Below are 21,825 nucleotides of genomic sequence, written 5' to 3' on the forward strand. Positions count from 1 at the left end.
TTTTTTTTTTTTTTTAGATGGAGTCTCGCTCTGCCACCCAGGCTGGAGTGCAGTGACGCAATCTCAGCTCACTGCAAGCTCCGCCTCCCGGGTTCACGCCATTCTCCTGCCTCAGCCTCCCGAGTAGCTGGGACTACAGGTGCCCGCCACCACGCCCAGCTAATTTTTTGTATTTTTAGTAGAGACGGGGTTTCACCATGTTAGCCAGGATGGTCTCGATCTCTTGACCTCATGATCCACCCACCTCGGCCTCCCAAAGTGCTGGGATTACAGGCGTGAGCCACCACGCCCGGCCATATCTGTGAAGATTTATAACAGATATACTCTCAACCACCAAAAACTGGAGGCAACCCAAATGTTCATCAACTGCTGAGTGGTATGCCCATACCATGGAATACTATGGAATGCTCTACAGCAAGAAAAGGAAAGAAATACTAATACATGCAACATGAATGAATCAAATAAATCATGTTACATGAAAGAGGTCAAACACAAAAGACTCCATACTATATGCTTCCATTTATTTACAATTATAGAAAAGGCAAAACCACGGTGACAAAGCATATCAGTGGTTGTCTAGGGATGGGGAACAAGGCTGTCTAGGAGGGGGAAAAGGGCCAAAGGGGCATGAGGGGACTTTTTAGGGTGAGGAAACTGTTCTATAACTTGATTGTGGTGGTGGCAACACGATTACTACCAAAACTCAAACTGTACACTTAAGGCTGATTAATTTTATTACTTGCAAATAATACCTGATTAAAAAAAAAAGAAAGAAAGAAAAAAAAGAAGACCCTAGAAATCTTAGCTGTGGTTGGCAGGGGAGAGTGGAAGAGACTGGGCACATGAGAAGAGGAGGCAGTGTTGTATGTGTGTTGTGGTCTGAATGCTGGTACCCCCTCAAAATTCATATGCTGAAACATAATCCCCAATGCAAGAGTTAAGAGGTGGGGCCTTTAAGAGGTGATTAGATCATGAGGGCCCCACCTTCATGAATGACATTAATGCCCCTATAGAGAGGCCCAGGGGAGCTGGCCAGCCCCTTCCACCATGTGAGGCGCTGTCTATGACGCAGAGAACAAGCCTTTGCCAAACACTGAGTCTGCCAAGGCCTTGCTTACAGACTTCCCAGCCTTCAGAACTGTGAGTAATCAATTTCTGTCGTGTACAAATTATTCAGTTTAAGGTATTTGTTCCAGAAGCCCAAACAGACTAAGACAATGTATATATTTTTATTTTTGAAAACTGTGACTGAATTACCTGTTCCAAACTTGAGCTCTGATTCTTTCAAAGCCAACTGCAGAGGTGGCTCTGTGCAGTGGCTCAGCTAGAAGTGGTGTGGGTCCATTGCTGGGCTCCTGTTGGTCAGGGATATAGGCACCAAAAGCTTAGGGGGTGGGGAGAATGAAAAGCCTCTGGATCTAACCAGAGCTGAATGTAGAAAACCATCTATCTCCTCTCCTCCCAGAAGCCAGTGCCTCCTGTCCTGGGCCTCTGGGCTCCATGCGATAAAGACAAGAGCTACCATTTATTGGGCACTTACTATGTCCCAGTTGCTACAACTCATTTGACATGCATTAACTCATAAACAGTGATAAGACCAACAACATGTATGGAGCCCTATATATGCTAGGTATGACAGGCCTTCTTACCTGCTTGACCTCATTTAATTAGCCTCAAATTGATCCTATGACAACCAGTCCCAGAAAGTTAAGTGAAGCCCAAGGCTACGCAGCTAAAAGTGTAAGGGAACAAGGATTTAAACCCAGGCAGTCTGGCCCCAGGAGCCCAGCTACCATCCATGACCAAGGACAACCCTTTTATTAGGACAGAGGCGACACTAATCACTGCACCCACTTAGGCTGAGGTGTGGTGGGTGGAGGATCAGACACAGAGGTGAATCTGCGCTCCTGGCCTCCTCCACCCACTCCACAGCTCTGCCAGGAGGGTCTTTCACTTCCACATTGGCGAGGGGGAGCCAGATGCACGGAGCTATTCAAGGTCCTGCCTAGCTCCAAAGCCCTTACTCTTTGCACTAGACCAAGCTGCTTCCTTGGCTAACAAGCAGTGAGAGCTGAAACCCAAACAAAAACAAGCAGCACATGTGAAGACAAAATGTTCCTGAGCTGCAACATTTTTAAATCTTTTGAGCTCATAGATCACACATCTAGGTCAGAGTCCTGAGCTTCCTCACGGCGCAGGTGATGTGAGAGGGGCTGAGTAACCTCGAGGTACCACTGAATGGCATCCTGCAGTCACTCAAAACGTGTGAGCCTGGAGGGACCCTGGTGCTCACATGGTCTGATATGCAAAGAAGAAAAAGAGGCATGGGGGATCGGGAATAGTTCAACATCACCCAGCACATCAGATGCCAGGATGCAGTCCGAAGTCGCACGCCAGACTCCTGGTACAGTGCTCTTTTCACGCCTGCAGCATTTCCCACGGCGTGCTGTGCAGACCAATGGGGTTTAAGGGAGGTTTTAGAGAGCATATGGATGAACGCAACTTAATAATTACCTATATTTAATATTCATAGGAAAAATATAACTAGCACATCAAACATGATTTTGTAGATGTTTCTGCTTACGGAGAGGCTAGATAGTGGTGTTAGGCTCAAGGCCAAAGTTTTTTTTGTTTGTTTTTGAGAGAGGGTGTTGTTCTGTCACCCAGGCTGGAATGCAGGAGTTATTTGTAGGAAAAATCATAACACACAGGCTCCAGGGATCCTCCTGCCTCAGCCTCCCAAGTAGCTGGGACTCCAGATGCACCATCACATCCAGCTTTTTTTCATTTTTACTTTTTTTGTAGAGACTGGGTCTCACTATGTTGCCTAGGCTGGTCCCAAGTGATCCTCCCACCTTGGCCTCCCAAAGCGCTGAGATCCACCATGCCGGGCAACTACGGGCACTGTGCCCAGCCCTCAAGCCAATTTTAAGGAAAGCCTTAAATAAATAATAATAAAAGTAGCATACAAATCCAGCAAACACTGTGCTGGTAGACAGCCACACTGGGCTCATTCCTGCAGTGCAGCAGGCTAAAGCAAGAAGGAATAAAAGGAAAGATAAAGCAAACAGAAGGGAGAAAGGAGGGAAAGAGAGAACAGTCCCCTCCAGTGGCTCAGCTCTTTCGCTGAGGAGTGAGGCCCCCACAGCAGAGGACACAGATGTGCCACACTCATTCTCCCTACAAACTTATCTAGCCTAAGTCACCGATCTTCTCACCCCAAACGTGCTAAGGTCCAAAGGTCCAAACACTGTGTATCAGCCCAGTCATGGGGAGCAAAGGGTCCTTTAACACCCGCCCCGAGACTACTATCAGAATGGCCTCCCTCTATCCCAGTATCTGGGACAGGTATCAGCTCAGATATTTAATCCATTTTCTTGCCTGAGTGATTCAGGTGTCCCCATTCTCTTCCATCTGCTGCATGCTTCCCAATGCAGAGAGGCCAGAGGGCCCCCAAAAGCCTCCCCATTCACAAGAGCCCAAATGACCAGGGCTGTTTTGGTTTAAAGCACAATTTGGTTCACATAACACCTTATTATGCTTCCCCAACATCTGTTTCCACACCAGCATCAGATGCTGGGAACTAGAGCTTGAAAACACTGCAGGGCTGCAGAGCTCTCAAGAGCTGTGCCCATTCCACCCCTGCAGGGCCTAAGAATGCAGCCCTCAGCCAGGCGCAGTGGCTCACGCCTGTAATCCCAACACTTTGAGAGGCTGAGGCAGGAGGATCCCTTGGGCTCAGGAGTTCAAGGCTGCTGTGAGCTATGATTGAGCCACCGTACGCCAGCCTGGGTGACAGAGTGAGACCCCATCTCCTAAAAAAGGGGGCTGGACACTGACAATACGAACTCCAAACTATGCATATAGACTAAGATGCTGAAACAATATATGGAAAGGTTAACAGTGCTGCTGGCAAGCTAAGATTATGAATGATTTTTGTTTCTTCCCTCTTTTCTATATTTTCAAACTTTTCCATAATAAACATACTGCTTTTATAACAAAACAAAAAACACAATAAACTTTTATTTAATGATACTATCAGGTTACAAAGGGCTCCCTCCTGGTGGGGAGAGGGGTCCCTTGCCACACTGGTGCTCACACTTAACCAAGCCCCATCCACCCCCCCTCCACTAGCCTGTGGACCTTTCACTAGCTTGGGGTCCCCAAGGCCTGGCACATAGGAGGCGCTCAGGGAATGACGATACACAGGGGTTGGGGGTGGAGTCGTGAAAAGGAAGTCAACGATAAACTCTGAGGTGTCAGCTGTGCAGCAGGGCGGGGCGGAGCAGAGCAGGGCAGGGCAGGGCAGGGCAGGGCAGGGCAGGGCAGGGCAGGGCAGGGCAGGAGAGTGTACTGAAATAGAAGAGGGTAAATCAGAGCCTCCTTCCACCCAGGACTTCCTTCTCAGCATGGCCCTGCCTCCCACCCAGCTGCTTTGAAAGCTCTCCCACCCCTCACTCTTCTGGCTCCTCTGAGTTTAAATTAGTCGTTTCCCCAGCACCCGCCATGCCCTCCTGGGCCACTGAGTTGGCACATGCCGTCTCTCTGCCTGCCATGTCTCTGGGCCCACCTCACCTCCTCCTGGCAAATGAGCCCTCTTACCTCCACTTCAACAAAATCGATCCCCTGGGACCCATGCCTTGAATCTCTCAACGAGACGCCTCCTTCAATGCACGGCTGCGCTCAGGCACAGCCCCTGACAGCAATGATCTTCCATTCTACAAGTTCGTCCGTCTGTCTGACTGGCCCCCACCAATGGTCTCCCTGCAGCGATGCCAAGTACCTTTTCATGCCCACCCCCAAGCTGGGCACACAATATTAATCAATGTCTCTTTGAATGAATGGACAGGGAGACGGGTACGAAGGCCAGCAGTAGTCAAAGGAAGCTTGGCGGTGAAGACGGGATAGAGCCAAGCCCTGAAAGGCAAGAGAGAAAGACACAGGCAGGAGGGAACAGGCAGGGAAGGGGGAGCTACAAGCTGCTGGTGGCCAGAGGATTGTGGGTGGTCTACAGATGAACATCTTTTATAGCAGTAGATGACTATATGTTTATTTCAGTGTGTACTTTCTATATAAGGCAATTGATACTGTTTTCCATTCATGGTAAGGACAAAGTTTCCTTCCTAAATAATTTAAGTTAAAAAGTAAGGAAACTTAAAGAAAAAATTAATAAATAACAGTTCTTGCACAGAGATGAATACGGCAAAAACCATGAGCTAACCTTACAACAACACATTTTTGCAGGGAGTCCTCTCAACTTGGCCAGAACAGGGAGATTGAGGAAGTGAAGCCTGCTAGGCAGGGAGGATGAGTCAGCTCAGAGGGCTCTGGGGACAGGCAGTGAGGCAGCGGCCATGGAGAGAGCATTTGTCGGAGCAAAGTGACTGGTTCAAGAAGGTGCAGAGAGAAAAAACACTCTACACTCTCTCTCCTGGGGACTTATCTCAAGGAAGGTAGTGAAAAGGAGGAAAAGAATACACACACACACACACACACACACACACACACACACACACGCCCGCCCACTGCAAGCAACAGAGAGCACAGTAAAGGGCTTGCAAACTGTTCACTTCTGCAATGCCCACAAGCACCCAGGTCGGGGGGTATTCCACAGAACCACAAGCCCGGGACAGACGGACTACTGTGCTTCACTCAACACTAGCACATCTTCCAAACTACGACACTGTCTTCACATGTCACGTTTTAATGGCTGCATTCCATTCCATTGTGGCTTAAGCACAAGAGTTTGAGACCAGACTGGGCAACATGGTGAAACCCCATCTCTACAAAAAATACAAAAATTGCTGAGTGCGGTAGAGCACATCTGCAGTCCCAGCTACTCGGGAGGCTGAGGCAAGAAGACTGCTTGAGCCCGGGAGGTGGAGGCTGCAGTGTGCTGTCAGCACACCACTGCACTGTAGCCTGAGCAACAGCATGAGACACTGTCACCAAAAAATAAAAAATAAAAAAATAGTCCATTGCATAGATATGCCACCATTTTTTACCTACTATTGGACAACCACTTTTTCCAGTGTCTTGTTAGGACGATTCCTGTCCCTATGTACCCCACAACACAACATGAGCTACAGATCAAAGGGACCTGGGCTTGAATCTGCACCTTTCCTTAGATTTCTTCTTGAACTCAGGCCATTGGCATTCTGACTGTTCGACCCAATTGCCACGAAGCTCTCTCACAATGTCCTATTTGGAAAATGTGGTCTTTCCACGCATCACTGAAGAAGCATGTTCAAAGATGAGCTTTGAAACAGGCCTAAGTTTATGTGGCAGAAAAGACTCACACAAGAGTGTAGAATCCAGATTCTAGAGTGTTAGACGTAAGACCTGATCCCAGTGCTCCAGTGGTTTACTGTGGGACCTTGGTCAAGCCCCAAACCCCTGTGAGCAGTAAAATTCCATGACACAGTACAGGCTGAGGGCAAAGGCTTTTAAAGTCAGAGCAGCTGGGTTCAAGTCCTGACTCTGCCACTTATTAGCAATTTACATAAAGTCTAAATTTGTATCATTCTGAATTTACATAAAGGCCCAAATTCATAGGATCTCATGCTTAGAAGGATTCTGGGAAGGAAACAGAATGCTGCATGCAGAGGACCAGGTGAAGTGCACAAGAACCAATGCCACCACCTGGCCTGCCTTCCTAGCTCTGAGGCCTGCTGAATGCTAAGGCTGAGGTGTGAGCTGCTTGTACAGTGGCCCCCCTTTATCCTCGGGGGATACCTTCCAAGACCCCCAGTGGATGCCTGAAACCTTGGATAGTACCAAACCCTATATATACTATGTTTTTTCCTACACATGCATACCTATGATGTTTAATTCATAAACCAGGCACAGTTATTATCAGTAACTGATAACATAGAACAATTCTAACAATATACCATAATAAAAGCTATGTGAATGTGGTATTCTTTTCAAAATACTGGACTGGGGCTGATGGCAGGTGACTGAAATTGCAGAAATCAAAACTACGGAAAAAGGGGGGATGATTATACTTGTTCCAAAACGAGGTCCATCACCTAAGGCTTGGAAATCACTCTTTCCCCGTTTGTTTCCCTTTAGATTCTGACATGTAATGAAATTCAAGTGGGAATTTTATCAGTTAAACCAATGCCTCAAACTGACGCTGGAGTAAAAGTCAAGCCTCTCGAAGCACTCGGAGCACATTGCCCAAGGGTGCAGGACTGAGGATCCCACACTCACAGTATTTACATGTCCACGTTCTGACAATTAGTCACATGATGGGAGGGCCCTTCGTTGGAACCATGGCAACCAGTTCTTGTCTGTTATGTCAAGAAATGCTTCCTCAACAACCAACATGCATCTAACAGATAGTATGTAATAAAAGCAGGATCCTGGAGGATATTCCCAGGATTCTCCTACGTGCTCTCCATCTGGAACACAGAAAGCTGAGAAACCATGGGCCATTAGCACACAGGGAAAACCAGTTCTGTGGCAGGCAAAAGGACAAGGGTATTCTAGTTCGAAGGTTGATAAACACCTCTGGATAAAGTTATTAGAGGAAGGACAGATGAAATCAGTGTTTAAGAAAATGCGAAGCCTGTTTCCCAGGAATGTTACCTAGTGCAAAGTAGGATGAAAAAGTAAAAGAGGTTGTCACGAACTGAGGACATGGAGACCCTCCTCATCCTGTGGGCAGATGTTGCCATCTACAGCCTAGAGCTCTAAACCCTCTGAGGTTAGGGATCTCTTTCAACACCTCTGGGTGGCTCATACCCTTGGGGCATGAACTAATAACCTGTCGGTTACGTAGGCAGGCAGCAGACTGTGGCCTCTGCTCGTCCCTGGCCACAGGTATAACACAGCCAGGGCATGGAACCAGCTGGTCCTGATTGTGAACACCAGCTTAGCCAATGACAGCTTTATCCTCATACTATGCTCCATTATTCCAGAGTCTGCCTGGATGTGTGCAGGGAAGACGAGGAGAAAGGGAAGTGAGGGGCAGGACTATGCAGTACTCAGGGACTCAAAGGTGATTCCAGACCCTGACTACAGATTAGAAGTTACTATGTAGAGAATGAGGTTCCCTTTTAGATGAAGAGCTGCAACTATTGCGCGTTCATTCTTCCTGCATTTTTTTTTTTTTTTTTTTTTGAGCTGGAGTCTTGCTCTGTCACCCAGGCTGGAGTGTGCAGTGGCACGATCTCGGCTCACTGCAAGCTCCACCTCCTGGGTTCATGCCTTTCTCCTGCCTCAACCTCCCGAGTAGCTGGGACTACAGGGGCCCGCCACCACACCCGGCTAATTTTTTGTACTTTTAGTAGAGATGGGGTTTCATCATGTTAGCCAGGATGGTCTTGATCACCTGACCTCATGATCTGCCCGCCTCGGCCTCCCAAAGTGCTGGATTACAGGCGTGAGCCACAGCGCCCGGCCCATTCTTCCTGCATTTTAAGATGGTTTCCAAGTCATCAAAGCAAAACTGAGGCAGTCATCTAAGAAATACTCCACTTTCAGCTGCAGAAGTTTAAAAAACTCTAAAGAACATCTGTTACAATCACCAACATAAAGCATTTGCCCCTGTACATGAAAATGACATCCTTGAATCAGACTCCAGGGTGCCTGTGAGGGACAAGTTTTAGAATCTGAAAGGAATGGCTTCAAAGGCCATCTCTGCCCCTTCCTAGCTGTGTGATGTTTTATAAGTATTTTTTTAACTTTTCAAGGCCTCCATATCCACATCTGCAAAATGGGGGCATGCCAAGGCTATGGTAGTGATTGCATAAAATAGTACCTACAAGGTTCAGCACAGAGGTCGGCCTAATCCAAGTCCCCTTGCATGATAAACCCCATAAGCAGAAGTGCAAAGGCCTGATCAGCTTAAAGGAGCAGCCCAAGAGCAAGCACCCTAGAGCCTGAAAGTCAGGATCTCTCCCTAGTGTGATCACTATTACTTGCATTTTAGATTTACAGTATCCTTCAGCACAGAGATTTTTAGATCTGGCTGGGCATGGTGGCTCACACCTGTAATCCCAGCACTTTGGGAGGCCGAGGTGGGTGGATCACCTGAGGTCAGGAGTTCGAGACCAGCCTGCCCAACATGGCGAAACCCCGTCTCTACTAAAAATACAAAAATTAGCCGGGCATAGTGGCACGTGCCTGTAATCCCAGCTACTCGGGAGGCTGAGGCAGGAGAATCACTTGCACCTGGAAGGCAGAGGTTGCAGTGAGCTGAGACCGTACCATTGCACTCCAGCCTAGGCAAAGAGAATGAAACTCTGTCTTAAAAAAGAGAGAGAGATTTTTAGACCCAATCCAATGGTGTTAATAGCATGACAAATGATGGAATTCTTATGGACAATCACAAGCCTATATTAAATGTCCACATGGGAGAACTAAGCTATAGCATTTTATGTACATTCTTTTTTTTGAGACAGGGTCTCACTCCGTCACCCAGACTGGAGGGCAGTGATGTGATCTCAGCTCACTGCAACTTCTACCTCCCAGGCTCAAACGATCCTCCCACCTCAGCCTTCCAAGTAGCTAGGACTACAGGTGTGTGCCATCACATTTGGCTAATTTTTGTATTTTTTGTAGAGACAGGATTTCGCCCTGTTGCCCAGGCTGGTCTCGAACTCCTGGCTCAAGCAGTCCACCCGCCTCAGCCTCCCAAAGTGCTGGGATTACAGGTGTGAACTACCGCACCCGGCGGTATTAAGTGTTCTTACTTAATCCTCTGGACTACCCTGTGAAGAGACAATAGTATTTCCATTTTGCTGCTCAGGAAGTTGAGGCTGCTCAGGAAGCTGAGACATGAAGTGACTAGGTTCAAGCCCGCACAGTTCCTAAGCAGCCACAGTGGGGTGTGGATCTGGGAGGCTCCTTTCACTATACTACCCCAAGCTGCCTTCCAACAAGCCCTATTTTTCTTCCTGCATTCCTTTATCTTGCCCCCCTTCTTAAACCTAAACCCTGACGCTTCACATGCCTTAGAATCAAACACCTGCCCTTAAAATGAAATATCAAATCCCGAGGCAGGAGAGCTTGTAAGTATGGGGCAGTTTAACAATGCAAATGGGTTATTAGAAGCTCAGAGTGCCTATGAAGACCTGCCACCTTCACAAGAGCAGAAAATGGACCAGAAAATAAATACAGTACCTGTTGAGGGGTTGTGGGGGTGACAAGGAGCATCTAAAGGCACCATACTTTGGCTGCCTCAAAGGCTCTGGGTACCAAACGTAACTGGCATGCCTGGGTGGGCCATTTACACCCAGAGAAACAAAAAAATTAAGCTGTTTTCCAGAAGAGTGACTTGTATTATCACCTGAAACAAAAGCACCATTTCAAACAACTTGTTCACGGAGAGGCAGGTGCACGGTCTGCGAGGCCCAGAACGGACAAGGACCTGCAGGGGAGCTATGGAGGAGGCGGGAGATCAGGCGTCCACACTAAGTCCAAGCTCCCAACACAAAGCAAAGGGAGTGTCCACATGCGAAGACCCTTCCGGCTCTAATAACGCACTACGAGTCCATGTCACTGATAATAACATCATGTTGTGGTGAATGTTAATAATTATGGTTAACGCTTGCCTGGCTTTACATGTATTAACTCATTTAATCCTCATAAAATCCATCAGAAATATCTACTTTTATGCTCAACATTTCTTAGACAAGGAGATGGAGGCACAGAGTGAAGGGAACTGCCCTGGTCTGTATGGCTTGGACCTGAAGCCAGGCTCTCTGGCTCCAGAGTCTGCCCTTCACTGCCCCTGGACTAGGAATCGTGACTGCCTGGGATCACATAGAAACTCCAAGAAAGCCACCCGTGTGACTTCGGGCCGAGCGCTCAGCGCCCACCACGTGCAGAGCCTTTAGTAAATGTCAGCGGCTGTTAGGATCACTGCCCCCACCTCGGCCCAACCCTGACAAGGCCAACACCACTGGGGCAGTCCTGAGCAGCAGAACCGCTCAAGAGAGCGCTGCCCCGTCTCAGGGGCAGACCCCACTCGGCTCCTCTGTTCTCGACTAGAGCCTGACACTGACAACTGGGTAGGCCCTAGGAGAAGCCAGGCTTGGCCGAGAGCTCAGGCCCAGAGATCTGGACATGGCTAGTCTCACAGTGGAATTGCCCGGCCCCAGTGTTCAGTCTGCATTAGGTTGAACCACATGAAAGGCTGGTAATTCAACCCTTTTTTACATAGGAAAATGGCAACTTCACACGGTTCAACCTAATGGAGGGAGGGATTCTTACATTTATTAAGGGCCTACTGGACATTCAGTCATTCATCTAACACCTGTAGAGCACTGGCTGTGTCAGGGCCAGCGTGTAACATTGTTTCAGCACCCCGAAGACAGAGCCAGGATTTTTCATCTTCCCTCCTAAGGATAAGAAACAAACTTATCAGGCAGAACAAGGGTAACCAACTCAACCTGCCTGAGCTCAGGTAACTACTAAAACAGGCCAATTTTGGCAAGGCATGGTGGCTTCACGCCCATAATCTTAGCATTTTAGAAGCTCAAGGCAGGAGGATCCCTTGAGCCCACAAGTTCCAGACCAGCCTGGGCAACAAAGTAAGACTCTGCCTCTAAAAAATAAGTAGATAGATAGATAGATAGATAGATAGATAGATAGATAGACAGACAGACAGACAGACAGACAGAGATAGGCAGGCACTGTGGCACATGCCTGTGATCCCAGCTACATGAGAGGCTGAAGGGGGAGGACTGCTTGAGCCGAGGAGGTTGAGGCTACAGTGAGCCAAGATGGAACCACTGCACTCCAGCCTGGGCGACAGAGTGTCGCCCTGTCTCAATCAATCAATCAAACAGGCCAATTTTGTCTTTCCCCTCAGAATCCCTGCATCTTACACTGTACATGGTGTCCAGGGCTGAGATGGGGCTTCATAGGAAAAAGCCAAAGGATCCTGCAAGGCTTTGTCACCCAACAGTCCCCATGGAGGGCTGTCGCCAATGATTAAGATGTGCTGCTGCCACTCACATCACAGGCAGGAGGAGCCAGGGACACTGACACTACTGCACAAAGAACTGTCCTGTCTAGGAGGCCAAGCCGCACAGTGGCCGATGCAAGGCTAAGACTATCTCATCCTTTCAGCTGAGTGGCTATCTTTTGGAAAACAGATTGCAGTTCACAAAGTTTCATCTTGCATTTCAACAAGTGGAACCAAAAAAACCTCCTAGACAAAACCCAGACCTCTTCAGCCACTGTGGCTAGACATACAGGGGAACCTCTCGGCCCCGGTTTCCTCATTTATAAAATAAGCATCCCCATGGGCTGGTGCCAGAAAGGCAGGAGAGGGGAATTCCATCAGCATGCACTCCTGAGTGCGGTGGACCTGGACCTCCATGGCAACTGCCATTAACTAGCTGGAGGCCCTTCAGCAAGTTACTACACCTCTCTGAGCTCAGGTTTCCTTATCTGCAAAATGAGGAAACAGACCTCACAGGGTTGGTGTTGAGAGAATTACAGATAATGACTGTGGGCATCCGGTAGATACTGGCAGAAGGAAGGGGCCACTCTGTGAGTGAACACTCAATACCAGCCTACAGACTGAAGGCATCCTTCATTTCATGGCATCCCCTAATGCCTGCGCCATGAGTGCACTCCTCAAGACCAAGAATGGACTCTGCTTAACCACACCCTAGCCCATCCTCTCTGCCTGAACAAGGTCTCAAATCTCAGGACAACCAGGGGTCCACACCACCCTGTGCCCGAAAGAGATTTCAGGATAGGAGGTGTCTGGAGGGTATACACTGAACACGACAACAGCTCACATCGGAAATTCTCAGCAGAGGAACTAACAGCCAAGCCTGGCCACTGCTCTTTTGGAGTCTGAGTTCTTCAGTGTCTTAGACTTTTCACACCAGAAGGCTGTGGTGGATTAGGGCTCCTCCTTCCAGTTTCTGAGCACAAAACTGCAATGCAGGGAGCCCACTCGTGTGAAACCAACGACAGCCCATCAGGGTCAAAGCCTCATGACGGAGAAGTCTTCAGCAGCAACACTCTACCTGCCAATCACTGCTGCAACTGAGAAGGGAAAAGGGCACCGGTACAACCGGAAAATGCCACTGGCTCAATTCTAATTGGAAGCTCCAGCAGATAAGGTGCAATGCAAAAGCATCTTCTCATAACTTTTTTTGAAAGAAAGACGGGGTCTTACTATGTTGCCCAGGTTGGCCTTGAACTCCTGGGCCCAAGGGATCCTCCCACGTCAGCCTCCTGAGTAGCTGGGACCACTGACACACGCCACAGCACCTGGCTTACCTTTCCATTTTAAGTTAAAGTACTTCACTTGGTAAATACGATGCCTGAATCCGCTTATAGAGGGCTCTGAGACAGCAAGCCCAAACACTGTTATATAAGATACCGAGCCTAACTCAGGAGGATCATGCTGAGTTCAGCACTAGAAGAGGAAGCTGCACAGAGCAGTTGAAGCAGAGGGTGGAGAAGTGCGGGGTCTGAGCCGGTGGTAACAACTGCTTGCAACCTGCAATGTGGTAAGAGCTCTTGAGACCAGAAACCCTGGGCTGCTGTTTTCAGCAGTCTGGTGTTTAAACAGACTGAGCCCCTTAAGACCGCTCTCCTTGGGCAAGGGACTCTACCTCTTGGAGTCTCAGAAGAAGGAACTAGCACCTGCCTTCCAGGCTGGTTGGGAAGTTAAATGAAACACCATCTATCATCCATCCATGTTAATAGAATAACCACAATAATAAGAGATAACACTCCTACTGCACTTACAATGTGCCAGGCATCGTCTACACTTTCCACACATAAACTCAGTCCTCACAATCATCGCTACGTGCCAGGTGAATGGCAACCACCAGGGTTGTTGCCTTACAAGACACAGGACTACACGACTGGAAACCTAACACTAGAAAGTTGTAGGCAAAGACTCCTGTTCATAGGCGTCCAGAGATGTCAGAAACGTGGGGTGACCGCAGGAGGAAGCCCGGGAAAACGCAGGCAAGCGGCCTCCCTGCCTGTCTGATGCTGTGGACTTCCCCAGGCTGGTTCTGCACTGGCTCCTGAGTCTTTCAGAACTTTGGACATACTTGCTTCCACCCGCTCCTCCATTTAACCTTAAGACTCAGATGGCATATTCTACCTGACTGCTCAGTAGACATCCACAGAATGAATGACCCGATGGAAAAAATCACTAAAGGCAGCTTAGCGCAGTGCCAGGACTGCTGGGTGGGCCTCGGTTTCCTCACCTGCATAATAAGGATGACACGAGAATCTGCCTCGTAGGGCTGGCTGGAATATTAAAAAGTCATCAGTCAAAACTAGCTCCTGGCCAAGTACAGTGGCTCATGCCTGTAATCCCCAGCACTTTGGGAGGCCGAGGCAGGCAGATCATGAGGCCAGGCATTCGAGACCAGCCTGGCCAACATGGTGAAACCCCGTCTCTACTAAAAATACAAAAATTAGCTAGGCATGGTGGCACACACCTGTAGTCCCAGCTACTTGGGAGGCTGAGGCAGGAGAATTCCCTGAGTCTAGGAGATGGAGGTTGCAGGGAGTCGAGATCGTGCCACTGTACTCCAGCCTAGGTGACAGAGCGAGACTCTGTCTCAAACAAACAAACAAACAAAAAACTAGCTTCTGTTATTCCTACAGCTGCCATGCAGAGCCTGCCACCCCACCATCTCCCTCAGCAGACTGGTGTCTTAGGCACCAGAACCTAATGCTGTGTGCATCAGGCTGAACTTGGTGCCACCTGCAGTCATGGAGTCACTGGCTGGATGGATCACTGGGCTACCCAGACTGAAATCCCCATTCAGTTGTTAATAGGATCTCAAGGCTTTGCAGACACCACTATCTAGGATTTAAACTGACCTGAAATAGCTGTGTGTCAATGATAAACTGTCCAATCAGAATGCCTACATGGGACAGCTCCGGGGCAGACCCCCTCAGCCCCAGAGGTGGTAAATCATTCCGTCTCACTCTGCCTTTATCTCCTTCCACCATCCCTTCCTTTCCACACCCACAGCTGCACAGTGGCCAGGACCCTCATAAGCTCACAAGCTGATGCTTGTGGAGGCCTCTCTCCCATCTCTTTCACCTCCCCAGGCCTCCTGCATGCACAGCCAGAGGACTCTTCCTAAAATACCACTGCTCTGCCAGCCTCCTTGAATTTCTACCTGCCCTGTCAGAAATTTCACTGGCTCCACACTGTCCCAGATCTAATGCAAACTCCTTAGCTTAGCAACTCAGGCACTCCACAACTCACTCCTGAGACTGAGGCACCCCATGGACTCACATCTACTGCTTGTGTGACCACACCCCCTGACCTCTGCTTTTGTGCCAGTCCCCTTGACCATACCCCACCCGGTCCTCTCTGCCTAAGCACACTCTTCCCGGGCTTCAGGCCCAGCCCCCAAGCCGACCGCGGGCTGCAGTGGTCTGCAGGGCTGCATGGAGGAGGGGGAAATGCAAGCCAGGCCTGCAGGGATGGGCAGACCACAGCACCCATGGGTCCCTGGCTAAGCCTTTTCTAGTACTACTTCCTTCCTGCTGCACTTGGCTTTTTGGACGCATCTTGCCTCCCCCTCCCAGATTAGAGGACAGGGATGATAACTTCTATTTGTGTCCCTTACTCTGTAGTATGCAGAATAAACTATAACAATCATAGCTACTGTGTGCCAAGCACTGGAGTAAGTACATTACAAATTTCACCCCTACTCCCCATCCCTATAAAATGTTATCCTCATGCTACCGACCAGGAAAACTGAGACCGAGGGAATTAGCCACGTCACTGACAGTCACACGCCGAGTGGCAGACAGGACTCAAATCCAGATGTGCCCAATTGCAGAGACCATGTTCTGTGGAGCAGGCAGCCGCCTCTCAGCTCTCACTCAGTGTTTATGTAGCTGGCGCTAAGTGCCAGGCAGCCAGTGCAAGGTGTGGGGTACTCGGAGGGAACCAACAGACAAGGTCCCTGCTCTCACAGAGCTCATATGCTCTGTCCCCAGCCCTGTCTCTCTTCTTCCAAGCCTGGAAGAGGGCAAGAACCCTCCAGTCACAGGGGGTTCCATTGGCACAGACAAGAAATTCGGGCCTGACATATAGCATGAGGCTCTGGCAACACATGGTGCCCAGCTCACAGCGAGCTTGTCTTTAGTGGAGAAAAGAGCCCCAGGCGCTATTAGGGAAGTTGTGTGTTCAAGGCACAACCCAGAGCCAAGCAAACTCCAAAGCAGCCATCAGCAGGCAGTACGGAGTGGAGAAAAACAGTTTGCTCTGGAGTCAGAAAACCCAATTCCTCCACTTAGTAGCTAGACAGGGACTAACCATACACCCCTTTGCACACTTTTGAAAAATGGTGATATTAACAACAGTTAACGTTTATATCATTATGTGCCAGATGCTACTGGATGCACTTGACAGATATTACTTAACCCTCATTACGACCTTATGCAGAGGTACTGTCATCCTAAAGCACTCTGGCTCCTAACTCTATTTTCTTGTACTATGCTGCCTCCAGCCTAAAGTTGAACCTACCTTGTCAGGCTCTGGTGAGGACCGTTCTAACAGAGTGCATAGCACATGGCTGGTGCTCCATAACCATTAAGCCTCTCTTTCCTTCCACTGAAACATGAATCGGTGAAAGCCTAGGACTGGAAATGGCATATGGCTCTAGCTGGTCCCAATATGGGTGATCTTACAGTTGCATCCCCTGGAATTCCACACCGCACCCTCACTGCTGGATCTGCTGCAAGGGGAAATGGGACAAGATCCTGTATTTACGGGGCCCTCTGCTCTCTGCTTCTGGAAAACACAGTGAGTGGGGTCCAGCACATGACTCAGGCTGACAGGGATCTGAATCCCAGGCCTGCTGCTTACACCAGTCACTCAACCTCTCAAGCTTCAGGTTCCTTGTGAGTAAAATGGGGGCTAGGCTATAACCTAAGTCATGTTTCTGGGTCACAGCAGATCCTCAGGTACCCCGGTTGGACAGGCTGGACAAAGCTACCCAGGCTGGACTTCCATGATACCGTAAGGTTTCATTTCGGGGCCCCAGAAAGCCTTGGCTGTGCAGAGGAGCGGACTGCGTGCACGTGCAATCCAATTCCACCCAATGGCAGACACAAGAGAAGACACACCCCAAAAGGCCTGGGAGTGGAGCCTGGCACAAGCCCCAGCTTTCTCTTCAGTTTCCTGCCATAGCTCATGCAGATATGCCTGCAGTTACATTGAACAAGTCTCTTTCCCCCTTAAGCTTTAGGTAACAGTGAGTGACATGCGCACCCCTCAACCATGTGAGCCATGAGGGCAGAGATCCTTGTCTGTCTTGCATCCTCAGCACATAAGCAGCACAGAGTAGGCACTTAATACACAAAAAGCTGAATTAACATTATCCTGCAGCTTCAGGTACCCCACAACGTGCCTCAGTATTTGCCTAACAATAAGCATTTCCCAGCCTGGAGGGCAGGCTTCTAATGGGCGAGGAATCTGCCCTGCCACCATTTCCCTGTGGTCAGTCATATGTCCTGTTCCCCAATTCATGGAATGTAAAAGTATAGGACATCTGAGTTATAAATAGGGGTATCTGCTTTCAAAGGCTCGGCTTATCATTTCCTTAATCACAAGCCACTGATCACTGGCTACTTTTTATAAGCATGCCACCAAAAAGAGGCCAGGTGGGCTTAAATAAACAGGGCTGTACAGACAGACAAGAGGGATGTGAGTTGAACAATGTGTCTTATCCACACCAAGAGACATTAATGTCAACTATGTTGTTTCACCTTGTAACAATACCAAGTTCCCATCAGCTCCTGCCAGGCAACACCATCTGTGAGCTGGAGCAGCAATTCCTGAGGGGGCCTCCCCAGTCCCCGTTCCTGGTAAAGCCTCACCATCATCATAACTAAGAATAATTCCCAAGTCAGAAACTGGAGCTGCATAAGGAACAGTGCTCTGAAATTGTACAGCACTCAAACAGTGGTAAGATTATTACCTGCTAAAGGAATGCAAATAAATTCCATTTGCCTATGCATTTTAACTGGGAAGGAGAAACTCATGCCAACAAAAATCATGGAATTCATTCCAAAGTCAAACGCATTTTAGATTCTGAAGCCACTATTTCCCTCAATGGATAACAGAGATCTAGCTGTATTCTCTACCATCGAATCCACTGAAAATGAAAAACATGGTGATCTGAATTCATTTATCTACAATGCAACCTCACACCACCACTTCTGTCCTACCCCAACTATCTACACTGGCTTAATGGTCAGAGTATTCAAATAGGAGATAAACCTAACAATAAGCAGTCAGAAATTACAAGCCTAAGGGATACTAAGAACAAGTGACTGAGAGAATGAATATGAAATCCAAGCAGGTGAGTTCATGGACACAGACACATCCCAAAGAGAACATTCCAACCAGTTTCTTCCAATGCCAGGTGCTGTTCTAGGCCCCACGGATACAGCTGTGGAAAACACAAGACAAAAATCTCTGCCCTCCAAGAGCTCATTCTGGCCCATGCTAAATATGCCTGTACCACCATACAGCTATTTCACTATAAACATGATTTCCTATACAAAGGATCTAAAATACAATCCATGGGCGATAAATATTGCTCCTCCCCCCTTGCCATGTTTGAATATCCCATTTTATGTTTTTCAAACAGTGTCATTAAACCTTCTGACATATAAGCAGCTTGGTACAATGGGAAGAATAGTTTAGAGCCTGCCAGATGTGCTTCCACTGACCAAGGGTGGTTCCTCCACTGGCTGAGCAACACCCTGAATAAGTCACTCCACCTCCTGAGCCTCAGCTGCCTCATCTATAAAATGGGGACAGCCCCAGAAGGGCTTCGTGTGGATGAAACCAGCTTGTACAGGTGAAGCACACCACAGTGACTGGCAGACAGTTCCTCCACCCTTTCCAGCCTTTTCAGATGAGAGCCAAGTACAAGACTCCTGAGAAGCTTCAGGTGTATGTGCTCCTCCTGGGGGGACTGAGGCACTTTCCCATCACCTGGTGAGAATCGCTGCTTCCTTCCTGCCTTATACTTTGTCCTGAGTGCGCACTCAGGAAACTTCAGCCCACTTTCAAAGTCCTCACCCAACACTGCCCTGGAGAAGTCGTTCTCCATCAAGGCCTGGGGCCAGGCCCACCTCCCCAAATAAGGAGTTTTCAGCCAAAGTTACTGGACTAATCCTAAGGCCTTAAAAGTGGCATTGCCCATGTTTTTAATCAGCATACAGGAAGGCATCAAAAGAAAGCTTAACCCATCTCAACTACTCACCCTCGTTCAGCAGCAACATCCCTTGACTAAACAAGGAACCATAGTCCTCAAAACACTTTGAGGCCCAAAGTCCACATCCAAACAGGCTCCAAAAATCCCTTGACCCTGTCACAAGAAGTTCTCTGGCCCTTCCAACCTAAGTGCTGAGCCTGTCCTGCAGAAGGGTCAAGTGGCAGGAGGGCAGGTCTATCTGTGGGGGCCTATGTGAAACCCCAGGTTCCTCAAAAGTCTGGATAGCATCTGCCTTCTTTACCAAAACAAACACCACGAGCGGAGCCAGCACTCTCCCTAGGCGTTCTGCTTACCTGATCCGAGGGACTTCCATAATCAGCAGTTCCAACCCTTACAAGCTGACAGTTCAGAGGGAAGGGAAGACTGCGCCTGCTCGGGTGCATCGTGTCCAGGCCATATACTGGATCCAGGGCCTGGTGGCCTCCCAAGGCCACGGCCTCACAAGGGCGATTGTGCGTTCATCCTTGTCCTGTGGGCCACCCACCCTCGCCCCTCGGCTCCCACTCAGGCCCGGGCGCCGCGGACCCCGGCCTGCCCTGCAGAACGCTTCGCACGCACAGCACCCACGGCGGCGGCCTCGAGAGGGGCCCGCAGAGCAGCGCGCTGCCTTCTGGGCACACCGATGCCCGCCCTTCCCTCGCTGGCTCCTAGGCGGCCTCCCTAGAAGGGGCAACTGAGAAGGCACAGCACCGGGACCACCCCATCCCTGATGGAGAGCTCCCCTCGCTTCCCGAAGGCTGCAAAGAAGGCGCGCGCCCCAGGAACAGGGAAGGGGACCCTGAGTCGTGCACCGGGCAAGGGGCAGGACCCTGGTGAGAGGATCAGGGCGGGGACCGAGCGTGGCAGACGCAGGTTACGCTAGAAGTGGCGAAAAGTCCAGGGAAGGGGATGATGGTGGGGAGGGGGCAGTGAGGTCCAGACGGGGGCCATGGGCGGAGGAGAGGAGGTCCAGATTTAAGATCACAGAGGGAAGAGGAGATTCAGGCTGAGGCCACGGAGAAGAGGGGAAGCAAACCTAGGCCGCTGCAGAAGGGGCTGACCGGGGTCCAGCCTGAGGCCATGGAGAAGGCAAGGGAGGGAGGGAGAGAGGGAGGCAGCGGCCTAGCCTGGGCCATGGCAGGGAGAAACGACGGCCTAGCCTGGGAGAGAGAGACGGGGGAAAGCAGACCTAGCCCTAGACCGGGGGAGGAAGGGGGCCCACGCCAGGGTCACCGAGGGGGTGCCTAGCTGGGGCCACTGTTCGGGAGGGAGAGTCTAGCCTGGGCTATGGGAGAGACCAGCCTGAACACAGAGGTGGTGAGTGGGACTCCAGCTTGCGCCAAGGGCGGGGGCTGGGAGCGGGGGCAGGGTCACTGCCACCCAAGTCGTCCGCGCCGGCGGCACCCTCCTGGGCGGGGAGGGACTGGGTCCACCCAGGGTTCGGGACCCCACCCCTCCCCCACCCCGGGAAGCCACCCGTCCCGGGCCAGGGATGGGCAGGGGGAGGGGGACGCGAGCCCCGGAGGGGCCCCCGGGCCGGGGAGGGGGCCGTGCGGCCTTTACCATGGTGGCGGCGGCGGCGGCGGTCCCGGTCCCGGCGTCAGTGGCTCTCCCCCCCGCAGCAGGGCCCGGCGCTTCCACTTCCCCGGGTGCCCAGGAGTGAACATCCGGGTCAGCACCCCCCTCCCCCCGCGCCAGGCCGCCGCCACCTTCCTTCCACGCCCCGGCTCGGCCCGGGCCCGCCCCCCACGCCGCCAGCTCGCGGCCAATGAGCGCGCGGGGCTGCGGCGATCGCCAAGTATGGAGAGCGGCGCGGGAGGCGGGCGCCGACGGGGTGCGGGGGCGGGGCCTGCGCGGCGGGGCGGGGCGCGGCGCGGCTGCCGGGGGTCCCAGGCACGGGGTGCGGGCCGGGGCCGGAAAGGTCTCCGCGGTGTCTGAGGCCCAGTCCCCGACTCTGGGCCTGCAGCAGCGAGTGGCGGCGAGGGAACCGCGCACCACAGTCCCCGCGGGCGGGGATGCGGAAGGCACCGGGGCTGGGAGGGGACCGGCCCTCCGCGCCCCACCCCGTGCACGCGCTCACTTCTGCGGCGCACCCGGAACTGCCGCCGAGCGCGGACCGGCCCGGCCCAGCCCAACCCAGCACCGGGGGAGCGCGCCGGGAGCGGGGCCGGAGCCCAGCGCTGCCGCTCGCTACGCGGGATCTGGAGCGCCGCGCTGCACCTGAGCCCAGGCACGAATTGAGGAGCCTCGGGCTGACGCCATTTATTCAGCACCTACTATGTACCAGGACTTGTTTAGGCACCGGAAGATAACAGATGAATAAGATATAAAGATCCCTGCTGGTATAGCTGCAGACAGAATAGCTGTGAGGGTGACACAGGTAAAGATTAGAAAATTAAGTTCAACAGGTCGGCCGCGGTGGCTCACGCCTGTAATCCCACCACTTTGGAAGGTCGAGGCGGGCCAAGGTCAAGAGATCGAGACCATCCTGGCCAACGTGGTGAAACCCCGTTTCTACTAAAAATACAAAAATTAGCTGGGCGTGGTGGTTCGCCCCTATAGTCCCAGCTACTCGGGAGGCTGAGGCAGG

At 50.8% G+C, this 21,825-nt stretch overlaps 1 protein-coding gene across 9 annotated transcripts in view; it reads right to left on the reverse strand.

Annotated features, from left to right (window-relative positions):
- Nucleotides 1-20,902, reverse strand: part of CAPZB (capping actin protein of muscle Z-line subunit beta) — a 146,531-nt gene extending 125,629 nt beyond the window's left edge. For 2 of the 9 annotated variants that reach the window (XM_032759135.2, XM_058443806.1), the window contains exon 1: nucleotides 20,799-20,902. In XM_032759135.2, the coding sequence (XP_032615026.1) occupies nucleotides 20,799-20,801 (3 nt within the window). In that variant the 5' untranslated portion in view covers nucleotides 20,802-20,902. Of the gene's footprint in view, nucleotides 1-19,549; nucleotides 19,718-20,798 lie in introns of those variants that run through there. The other 7 variants (XM_032759132.2, XM_032759133.2, XM_058443800.1 and 4 more) reach the window with 7 other exon arrangements.
- Nucleotides 20,903-21,825: the final 923 nt, after the last annotated feature.

Source organism: Hylobates moloch, unplaced genomic scaffold (assembly GCF_009828535.3).
Source record: "Hylobates moloch isolate HMO894 unplaced genomic scaffold, HMol_V3 SCAFFOLD_9, whole genome shotgun sequence".
Lineage (NCBI taxonomy): Eukaryota > Metazoa > Chordata > Mammalia > Primates > Hylobatidae > Hylobates > Hylobates moloch.